Here is an 11591-nt window from a genome sequence, read left to right on the forward strand (position 1 = left end):
TTCTGGTTCTGTAAGTCAGTATTTTTGCTCTTCTTTTTCTAGGTAGGATCCATGCCAAAAGAGCTTCTGGGGGAAAGCTCATCTTCTATGATCTTCGAGGAGAGGGAGTGAAGTTGCAAGTCATGGCCAATTCCAGGTATCTCGAAATATCCAGTTACAGACTTTTCTTGGTTGGCCTAGAACAACACAGCAATAGGCTGATGTGGTCTTACTGGTATTTGAAGTTAGAGTAAGAAGGAGTCGGACATGGTTAGGGAAGACTGAGAAGAAGATAACGTGGCCACCTGGTCACCTGTAAAGTGATGACTGCCCTCAAGTTATATGACAGTAAAGTAAAGGATAGTCCTTTTTTAATAGTGGCCCCTGAATCTGAGCTGCTTCTTGGGCTCACATTAACTAGGTATTAACAGATGAGTGAGGGTTCCAGAGGAACCCAGTAGTCAGTGTTCATTTGAATTGTTCTTACTGAATTACATTTCCTTTTCACTCAGAAATTATAAATCAGAAGAAGAATTTATTCATATTAATAACAAACTGCGTCGGGGAGACATAATTGGAGTTCAGGGGAATCCTGGGAAAACCAAGAAGGGTGAGCTGAGCATTATTCCGTATGAGATCACACTGCTGTCTCCCTGTTTGCATATGTTACCTCATCTTCACTTTGGCCTCAAAGACAAGGTAAGCGTTCATGCCTCCTAGCTGTGGCATGGCGGTGCCTTCTGTTTGTTTTATCATACCATCGAATCAGACATACCAGTGATTTCTAACTGCTTGTTTTGGTTTAGGAAACAAGGTATCGCCAGAGATACTTGGACTTGATCCTGAATGACTTCGTTAGGCAGAAATTTATCATCCGCTCTAAGATGATCACATATATAAGAAGTTTCCTGGATGAGCTGGGATTCCTAGAGGTAGGGAGAGTTCCTTGCCTGACGTGATGAGCTGCCTTGCAGTGCTTGCTGCCGCCTCTCCCTTGCCTTCCTTTTCCAAAGCGTATCCTCTGTCATGCTTAATGAGAATGTCCCCTTTCTTGCCATTGTCTCTGTTCTACCTTGTCCAGATTAGGAAGGCAGGAGCTGACTTCTAAGATAATGGACAAGGTACAGGGCCATCCACATGCTAATGATGTCACATTCAATATGTATTCAAATCATTTTGCTTTTTTGTAGCATTAAATATTTTTTGATGGTATGAGAAGAGCAAACACACATACCATAAAACAAATTCAAACAATAAATTAAATAGAAGCAAAATTGAAAGTACCCTTCCACTCCTTCCAACTAACTTCCATCCCCAAACTTGAGTTTGATATGTATCCTTCCGCACCATTTACTGGGCATATTACATACATACATATGTGTGTTGCGGATGGAGTGCACATATGTAAACAATTTGGAGCGGTTTTATTTTTGCTTTAGATATGAGTAAAGTCACACTGTATGTATTGTGATGGACCTGCTTTTATTTCACTTAAGATATTCTGGAACTCTTTGTATGAGATAAATAGATATTCTTTCTTAATGCTGCATTGTTTGTTTCAACAAGTATTTTTATACACATGTTCAAGTGTTTCTGTAGGATGGATTTCTAGAAGTAGAATAAGTCAAAGGATATAAGCAGTTAAAATTTTTTTAAAGAATTAGTTGAGATAACTCACTACCTTCAGACCAGCCTAATTTTTAAATTTTTAATAAATACTACAAATTGGGCTGGGCTCGCTCGGTGGCTCACGCCTGTAATCCCAGCACTTTGGGAGGCGGAGACGGGCAGATCACGAGATCAGGAGATCAAGACTATCCTGGCTAACACAGTGAAACGCTGTCTCTACAAAAAATTAGCCAGGTGTGGTGGCAGGTGCCTGTAGTCCTAGCTGCTTGGGAGGCTGAGGCAGGAGAATAGTGTGAACCCTGGAGTCAGAGCTTACTGTGAGCCGAGATCACGCCACTGCACTCCAGCCAGGGCAAAAGAGCAAGACTCTGTCTCAAAAAATAAATACTGCAAATTGAACTCAAGAAAGGCTATATCCATTTAGATTCTTATTTACAGCTTATGAAAGTTCATGGTACTATATTAATGGTGTTAGGTATTAATAGAAATTGAAACACCATCGTAGAAATACTATCTGTTCTTTTTTGTCAAGCACTTGCACGTTACTGTTGAACTTATTAACATTTAGTTTGGGATATAACAGGCTTAAACTATATTACATGCAAAGCATGATCTGTCCCCAAGGCCTCTGGTTATCTAAGGACTGAATGTTTCTCCCTGTCTTTTTTAGATTGAAACTCCCATGATGAACATCATCCCAGGGGGAGCTGTGGCCAAGCCTTTCATCACTTATCACAACGAGCTGGACATGAACTTATATATGAGAATTGCTCCAGAACTCTATCATAAGGTAGTCAAAAATATTACATCCTGTTCCCTTAAAGAATGGAAAACCATTGGCTAGACAGGTATAGTCAGGTATAGTCAGAAATAAGAGGAACAGAGAGAGAGAGTAAAGCAGCCAAGAAGGTGTTCTGATGGGTCAGGTGTGTGGACATGAGTAACACTGCCAGAATTTCTCTACAAGATCAATAGAGCATTGCAGGGCAGAGGCTAAAGGGATTGTCTTTCCCATGTGTATAGGCACTCCTTACCTACTTTGGTTCCCCTAAAACTTTTAAGATACAGTCTTACTTGGATTGGATCTGATTTAAGTCTTTCATAGAAGAAAGAGCCTAATCTCTCTGTGGAAGTTGGAAATCATAGCTTCATGCCTGGCGCGGTGGCTCACACCTGTAATCCCAGCTACTTTGGGAGGCCAAGGCGGGTGGATCACTTGAGGTCAGGAGTTTGAGAGCAGCCTGGCCAACATGGTGAAACCCAGTGTCTACAAAAATACAAAAATTAGCTGGGCATGGTGGCGGGCGCCTGTAATCCCAGCTACTCGGGAGACTGAGGCAGGAGGATTGCTTGAACCCAGGAGGCAGAGGTTGCAGTGAGCCGAGATCTGCCACTGCACTCCAGTCTGGGTGACAGAATGAGACTCTGTCTCAAAGAAAAAAAAAGTATCCTCAAATCGCTATAAAGATGTCTTTTCAAATTCCCAGGTAAATATCGAAGATTATTATTCAGGATTCTTAGTTGCAGACAACAGAACCTGTTATAACTAGGTGAAGCAAAATAAAAATTTATTCAGCTCTATAGGTGAGGTATTGCTCCTCACAAGAGGGCATTAGCTGCGGGGGTCTGCCCGCAGACCCTGACCTAAACAACGGATGAATAAAACGTACACTGAAATGCGGATACTCTGTTTTGCCAGTCCTGCTGAGTGACTGCTCGCACACCAAGAGAGGTTTGTCACTGCGGCTGACCACGAGCAGCTCGCACTCCAGGCATTTATTTAGTAAAGAATTAACAACAGAAGCTTTGAGTAAACACATTTGTGGATAATTAACATGGTTAAGAGAGTAGTTCTAGGAATTATTAAAGCTCAGGTAATGCTGTCTAAAGTAAATACTATTAGGGGGCAGTATCTTTGGTCGACCTCCCCCCAAGAGGGCCATATGGCTCAAAGGTTAGTTAATGGAGATAGGGTAAACAGATTTAACTGAGAAAGCCTCTGTTGTCTGTAGTATTTACCCTGTGACCTAATGCTCTAAGGTAAGAACCAGCTCCCTTCAGCCTGTTCAGTTATTACAAGCTACGTAACCTTTCAGCCTTCCAAAAGATTTGTGACTATTATAACTTCCCCAATATTTCCCTTTAATATTTCTGCCACCATCCTGAGTGAATCCCCACATACAGAAAGCTCACAGTCCCCAGGAGGATCAGAGAATCAGGCTTGGAAACTACACAGCTAGGAATGATTCTGAGTCTTATTAGAATGGGCTGTTCTCATGGAGAACCCAGTGTTTTTTCCTACTAGGCACAGTTACTATAGCTCATAACCCTGGCACTAGGCACAAGTCACTGCCACTAGGACCTCTGCAATCTAAATGCTACATATGACTGGCCCCCCTTCACTAGAATGAATTCTGTGCAATACCTACATCTTCTGTTATGTAGATGTAACATGCTGAAGTCTCAAGTGTGTCTGACTGGTGGAGTGTGGGTCACACGCCTGCAGCCTAACCCCAAGAGACGCTGCTTCCTTGGGGAGGCTCAGACTCAACGGTGGGGGATGCCCAAGACAGGAAGAGTATTTAGAATTCCTGGGCAGCCAAAAAGGAGGGGTAACTATCCACACTACAAGGGTCTAAAGAGAGCAGGGTGCTTGGCATTTTGACTAGAGACCTGAGAGCATGCCTAATCTGTGAAAACCAAGTTATGGCTTTTGGAGACTGAAACTTCCCAGAGGTGTTAATATAAGATTAGCTGTCATGACCGTGGCCATGTGTTGCTGTTAGATTCTTGTGGTTGGTGGCATCGACCGGGTTTATGAAATTGGACGCCAGTTCCGGAATGAGGGGATTGATTTGACGCACAATCCTGAGTTCACCACCTGTGAGTTCTACATGGCCTATGCAGACTATCACGATGTCATGGAAATCACAGAGAAGATGGTTTCAGGTGACTCCTGCCCTCCGTCATACTCATCGGGTGGTTTGATATGCTGCTTTCAGAGGAGGGCTGCCTGGGTTTCATCCCTGCTAAATAACAGGTTTCTCTCCCAGGGATGGTGAAGCATATTACAGGCAGTTACAAGATCACCTACCACCCAGATGGCCCAGAGGGCCAAGCCTACGATATTGACTTCACCCCACCCTTCCGGCGAATCAGCATGATAGAAGAGCTTGAGAAAGCCCTGGGGATGAAGCTGCCAGAAACTAATCTCTTTGAAACTGAAGGTAAAGTGACAACACTCACTCCATTGTGAGTGACAGCACTTACTCCTCCTCTCTTCCTGTCCAGCTCTGAATTTGATTGGGTCAGAGCTAGAATTTCCCACACTATTCTCTTTACGTACATTTGTACTTGGCTAATGTGATGTCTCCTGCCCTAACTTGTGCGTTTGTATCCCAGAAACTCGCAAAATTCTTGATGATATCTGTGTGGCAAAAGCTGTTGAATGCCCTCCACCTCGGACCACAGCCAGACTCCTTGACAAGGTGAGAGGCTCCGCCTTTGTTGTACATGTCCTCATCTGGTGCTGAACAGTTCCCTCTTCCCTGGGGAGAGTTCATTTCTGCACCTTCATAGGAAAACCCTAAAGAGTTTGAACAAGAGAAATAACAAACTTCGACCTGTCATACTAAGCTCTGTGCCAAATAATTTATGGTGTGATCTCTGTTAATCCTTTCCAGCTTTTAAAAAGCTATAGGGTAGGGCGGGTGCGGTGGCTCACACCTGTAATCCCAGCACTTTAGGAGGCCGAGGCGGGCAAATCACCTGAGGTCAGGAGTTTGAAACCAGCCTGGCCAACATGGTGAAACCCCGTCTCTACTAAAAATACAAAAATTAGCTGGGTGTGGTGGCGGGCACCTGTAATCCCAGCTATTCAGGAGGCTGAGGCACGAGAATCACTGGAACCGGGAGGGGGAGGTTGCAGCAGGCCGAGATCGTGCCACTGCACTCCAGCCTAGGCGACAGAGCAAGATTCCACTCAATAATAGTAATAATAATAATAAATAACTATAGGATAAACCCATCTGGATGGGAGCTGAGGTCTTCTGTCTGGGCTGGGATGATCAAATACTATTCAGAAATGGTGACTGACTCTGCTTTTCTTTCTCATTAAGCTTGTTGGGGAGTTCCTGGAAGTGACTTGCATCAATCCTACATTCATCTGTGATCACCCACAGATAATGAGCCCTTTGGCTAAATGGTAAGATTCCAGTTACCTATTGCTGCGTAACAGCCCCAGAACTTAGTGGTGTTAAACAACAGTTTATTGTCAAGATTTTGTGGGTTGACTGGTGGTCTTTCTGCTGGGTGGTGGTGACTAGGATAACCCAAGGGGCTTTTTTTCAACTGGGGATTCTGCCAGGGCACTTTGGTTCTCCTCCCTGTGGTCACTCCACATAGGATCTTGTCCTCCAGGGCCTCTTCATGTGGCCTCTCTGGCAGCACAGCCTGGGCTTTCTTTCAGCATGGCGATTGGGCTCTGAGGAGAAGCTTCCAAAAGAACAGACCTCATTGTGCAAACACATATCAAGCCTCTGCTGATATCCCATTGGCCAAATCAAGACATGTTGCCAGCCCAGAGTCCAGGTGAAGGAGGCTACACGTGGGCATGAATACAAGAGGTGTGCTCCATTGTAACAGTCTGCCACACTGGCATTATACCTTCCTGGTTTCTCTCACCCTCCTCACCGTTGTACCAAACGATTTGTTGCTGAGAGTGCATGCAGGCTGCAAACTGCAATCAGTAACACTTTTGAGTCCACTAGAGTTCAATTCTTGTATTAGATGTTTGATCATTAAACCAACCTGGCCAATATGGTGAAACCCTGTCTCTACTAAAAATACAAAAATTAGCCAGGCATAGTGACATGCTTCTGTGATCCCAGCTACTCAGGCCTGAGGCAGGAGAAGCTTTTGAACCCAGGAGGCGGAGGTTGCAGTGAGCCGAGATCACACCACTGCACTCCAGCCTAGGCAACAGCAAGCCTCCATCTCAAACAAAAAAAAAAAAGAATTTAGCTCATTAGGGGCCTGTATATTCAGCCTCCCCTCTGGTCTCCTGTCCCTAGGCACCGCTCTAAAGAGGGTCTGACTGAGCGCTTTGAGCTGTTTGTCATGAAGAAAGAGATATGCAATGCCTACACTGAGCTGAATGATCCCGTGCGGCAGCGGCAGCTTTTTGAAGAACAGGCCAAGGTGAGCAAGGGGACTGTGAGCAGAGGCTGTGCCAACTCACCAGGAGATACCAGCCTTAACCCTGATCCGTGTCAGCATATACGTTCTTGGTGACTTCAGAAGAAAGCCATAGGCTTTGCTGGAGGAAGTCACATTTCAAGATGGAGACTTCACCTGGTATTGACTCTGTAGTACATAAGAGGAACTTAGTTATTAATCTCCATATGGGAAGCATGATGTTTGGTCTTGAAAATACGCTTGCCAAACAAGAACGTTATTTTCTTAGATTATACATGTACTGAGGTGGCTTAGGGTTGGGAGGCAGGTAAAGATGGATGGAGAAGACAAAGCCCCCACAGGCTGCCTGCAGCAGGTGCTGCCATTGAGGGCTGCTTTCAGGAAATGCAAGAAAGACTCTTGGCATTGTCACAGTCTCCGAGAATTAACCTATTTGGAGTCCCAGAACCCCAAGCAGCGGAAGTGTTTTCTTTCAGAGAAATTTGTATGTGTTCTGAGGTCAATTTCATCAGTCCTGACCTCCAGGTCTTTGAGAGAAACGGCTGCATCTTGGAGTTACTAGGAAATGAATCCCCAGCAAGTCCTGAGTGTCAGGAGCATCCCTGGAATGATGGTACTCCCACCTCGGAGCCTATTAACGTGTTCACTCACACACTGAGATATCCTAGAAGAAGATCACCTTTTGGTTCTCTTTCCTCTTCTAGGCCAAGGCTGCAGGTGATGATGAGGCCATGTTCATAGATGAAAACTTCTGTACTGCTCTGGAATACGGGCTGCCCCCGACAGGTGGCTTTGGCATGGGCCTTGACCGAGTCGCCATGTTTCTCACGGACTCCAACAACATCAAGGTACGTAGCAGCCCTCCACAGCGCATACTGCCCTGAAGAAACTCCATTGTGTTGCAGCCAGGGCATGGTGGGCCTGGGGGATAAAATTAAGGAAGGGATTTGGACTGGGAAGAGGAGCAGGCAGAGGAGTTCCATGCCACTCACAGGAGGGCCAGAGCCTCTGACCTTGAAGGATTTGGGTTTTTTCCTCCCAGAGGCAGAAGGAATACTAATTGTTTGCATTTCTTGAGGATCCAGGGAAGTCTCCGTGCATTATTTCAGCTAATTAAGTCAGCCCAGTGAGGTATAGAAACTGTTGTTTCCCATTTTTACAGATGAGGATATCAAATTTTCATAGAAATGTGTCTATTCATCCTTTTGACATAGTGCCCTAGGCAGTGCTATGCATTTGTTCTTTGTCATCTGTAACTGAGAGGGTCTGAGGTGAAATAAAAGAAGACGTGTCTTTTCAGCTGGAATATAATATACTAATCTCTAGATTTTGGTGGTAACAACAGAGGCAAAAGGAATGAGTAGATAGGTGTGAAAAAATGTTCAGAGTGCTTCTTAGCTTCAAGGTACATTTTTATCTCCCACAGGAAGTACTTCTGTTTCCGGCCATGAAACCCGAAGACAAGAAAGAGAATGTAGCAACCACTGATACGCTGGAAAGCACAACGGTTGGCACTTCTGTCTAGAAAATAATAATTGCAAGTTGTATAACTCAGGCGTCTTTGCATTTCTGCGAAAGATCAAGTCTGCAAGGGAATTCTTGTGTGCTGCTTTCCATTTGACACCGCAGTTCAGTTCAGCCATTAGAAGAGAGACAAGGAATTAAAATTTTCTTTTTAATCCTTGTTACCAAATAAATCATTTGTCTGTTCTCTTTACCTTTAGAATGTCAACTTTTTTTCCCAGACTGCTGGCCTAATGAATGTTTAGGATTTTACCATCTTATTCATTTAACAAATTTATATTAATGTCTGCCCTGTGCCAGGCATTGTTCTAAGGGATTGGGGACACAGCAGTGAACAAAAGCCAAGTTCCTGCTTTCATGGAACTTGTATTCTTTCTTTGGGATAGGGAGGAGAAGTAGACAAACAAAAAACAAAGAAATACCTGTTCTTTCTGGTGGTGGTATATACCAAGAAGAAAAATGGAGCAGGGTAAGGGGACAGAGGTGCTATTTTAGAGGTGGAGGGAACAGTGCTACTTTATGGTGGTCAGGAAGACCTCTGCTAGGCATTTCAGTAGAGGTCTGGAGACTGAGCTGGGGAGGTCTATGGGAAAAGGCCATTCGGACCAAAGGACTATGTTTTTGAGGAATGGCAGAGGGTCTGGTTTGACTGGACAGGGATGAGTGAAGGTCAGTGAGGGGCCAGATCACACAGGCTCCCGGAAGCCACGCAGAAAAGTATGTGTTTTCTGAGGGAGATGAGATACCATGGAAGGGTTTTGAGCAGAGGAGTGTTTTTCAAGGATTATTATAGTTTCTGTGTGGAGGACAAGGGCAAAGAAGGGAGACCAGCTGAGCAGTCACCATAGGCTGAGGAGACAGTGGCTGGGATGTGGTTGGAGCAGTGGAAATGGTTACAAGTGGTTGCACTTTGCCTGTGTTCCTGATGGCAGAAGAATTTGGTGATGGAATGTGGGTTGTGACAAAAAGAAGCCAAAAGTGATTTCACGGTTTTGAGCCTGAACAGCTAGAAGAAAGTTGCCCTCTGAACTGCAGATTTTGGACATGTTAAACTTGACATGCCTGTTAGCCAGATGGGAATAGTAGAATGTTGAGTAATGAATCTGAAGTTTTCTCATTATTTTCAGCTCCATTCAATAGAGGTAAGAATGTGACAAGGCTGTGGCTGACAGCCTGCCATGAGAGTGGAACCCCTGTTTCCTGACCCAGCGGGGAAGACCTTTTTTCAGATGACGGAAGACTTACCTTCTGCACCGCAGCAAAACCTGCAAGCATCCCAGTTTGGGAGCAGCCAGCCTCCTTTCACAGAGCAGGTTTCTGTTTCTGTAACTGGTAAACAACGTAAGCATTCAGAGTTACCCAGCAGAACTACCTCAGGGAGTGCGGAGCATGCTCACCCCTGCTGGCGTTTAAGCAGTACATGACCAGGTGGCATTTCGGAAGAAACATTTTCAGATGGCACATCCTCAGAAAGGGAGTGGTAACTAAAACGGGACATAATAACCTCACCAAGGGAGGTGGTGGAAGGTCAAGGCCAGGTAAGGGACCAGGTTTCGGGTAATACTGTCAATGCACACCATTGAAAAAGGCTACAAGGATTGATGATGTCATCAGTGACTTTACAGAGTGGTTTAATGGAGGGCTGGAGGCAGAAACCAGCTGTCTGGTCTTAAGGAGGCTGGGGATAGAAAGGAACTGAGGCAGCAGTAGACAACTTGTATGTGGGGGTTGGCAGGAAAAATGACCAACAGTGTGAAAGCTAGAAGGGACAGAAGGGACATAAAGTCCCCATTTCTTCTTCAGACAGTTGCAGGCTCACAATTTGCTAACTGCTATGCTGGGGTGAGCAGAAACAGGCATGGTCCCAAACTTCATCAAGCATCTACATTTGTGAAGAAAATAGATATGTAATAAATCATCCTCCAAAATTGTATAAAATGGCAGCTCAGGTAAATGGTTTGAAGGAGAGGTCCATGGGGTATTGAGAAACTATAATGGCCATGGATCTAGTTAGAGGAGGTTTCTCTGAGGGCATTAGATCTGAAGGGAAGAGGGCTTTCCACGGTATGGCAACAAGTGCAAAAGCTCTGTGGTAGGAAGGGACATGGAGAAGACCAGTGACAGAGTACAGAAGCCCAAAGAAATATGGCACCAGGTGAGGCGGGAAGGGGCTGACAAGGCAGTACTGTGAGCACTACTATGGGATTTTTGCATTTTAAGAGTACTGGGAAGCCAGTCGGGCATGGTGGCTCACGCCTGTAATCCCAGCACTTTGGGAGGTCAAGGCAGGTGGATCACTTGAGGTCTGGAATTCGAGACCAGACTGGCCAACATGGTGAAACGCCATCTCTACCAAAAACACAAAAATTAGCAAGGTGTTGTGGCACGTGCCTGTAATCCTAGCTACTCGGAGGCTGAAGTAGGAGAATTGCTTGAACCCGGGAGGCAGAGGTTGCAGTGAGCTGAGATTGTGCCACTGTGTTACAGCCTCAGCAACAGATGGAGACTCCATCTCATAAAAAAAAATAAAGTACTGAGAAGGCATTCACTGAAGTATTATTTAAGCAGTGGGGTGACATCAGATTTGTGATTTGAAAAGATTAGTCTTGCTGCTCTGTGAAAAATGAATTGGAGTTAAGCAAGAAAAGGTGGAAGTTCAGAGATGAGCGTAGCAATCCAAGAGATTCTATGATAGTGACTTTTACTAGCATATTGGCATGGAAGTGGAGAGAAATGGATGGATTCAAGAGATAGGAAGTAAGATCAACAGGTCTTGGTAATGGATTGCACTAAGGGGATTAAGGGAAGGGAGATAACAAGGAAGATGACTCACTTTTTAGTTGTGCAACTAGATTGCTAGTAATACAAATCTCTGAGATAAAGAACCCTAGAAGAAGGACTTTGATACCCCTTACCCCCACTGGAATATTTTTTTAAAGACAGAAGAGGCAGTCAGTTGCAGATTAAAGATACTGGACAGGAATGAGGAGCAAAGTCTTTGGCCTTGGAGGAGGGCCATGGCCCATTTCCTTTGAACTAGAAAGAGGGATGGGGTTGAGCAAGTTGCATACATTTCTGAGGGGTAACAAAGAAAAATGAATTATTTCATTTTTAGTAATAGAGGCATTCAGTTACTGGGTGACAAAGTCCCCTGAACTATCCAGACAGCTATATTACCTATTCCTGGCAATCCAAAGGTTTCTAGACCTGTCCACTACACTGTAGTAATACTGTACTACAGTAGCCACTAGCCACATGCAACT

General features: G+C 44.7%; 1 protein-coding gene across 2 annotated transcripts in view; it reads left to right on the forward strand.

The window, feature by feature from the left end:
- KARS (lysyl-tRNA synthetase) overlaps window positions 1–8501 on the forward strand; it is a 26426-nt gene extending 17925 nt beyond the window's left edge. For both annotated transcript variants that reach the window (XM_011990108.1, XM_011990107.1), the window contains 11 exons: window positions 43–136; window positions 492–678; window positions 786–911; window positions 2279–2398; window positions 4395–4557; window positions 4662–4835; window positions 5011–5096; window positions 5727–5812; window positions 6681–6807; window positions 7509–7652; window positions 8231–8501. In XM_011990108.1, the coding sequence (XP_011845498.1) occupies window positions 43–136; window positions 492–678; window positions 786–911; window positions 2279–2398; window positions 4395–4557; window positions 4662–4835; window positions 5011–5096; window positions 5727–5812; window positions 6681–6807; window positions 7509–7652; window positions 8231–8329 (1406 nt within the window). In that variant the 3' untranslated portion in view covers window positions 8330–8501. The remainder of the gene's footprint in view (window positions 1–42; window positions 137–491; window positions 679–785; window positions 912–2278; window positions 2399–4394; window positions 4558–4661; window positions 4836–5010; window positions 5097–5726; window positions 5813–6680; window positions 6808–7508; window positions 7653–8230) is intronic.
- Window positions 8502–11591: the final 3090 nt, after the last annotated feature.

Source organism: Mandrillus leucophaeus, unplaced genomic scaffold, assembly GCF_000951045.1.
Source record: "Mandrillus leucophaeus isolate KB7577 unplaced genomic scaffold, Mleu.le_1.0 Scaffold37, whole genome shotgun sequence".
Classification (NCBI taxonomy): domain Eukaryota; kingdom Metazoa; phylum Chordata; class Mammalia; order Primates; family Cercopithecidae; genus Mandrillus; species Mandrillus leucophaeus.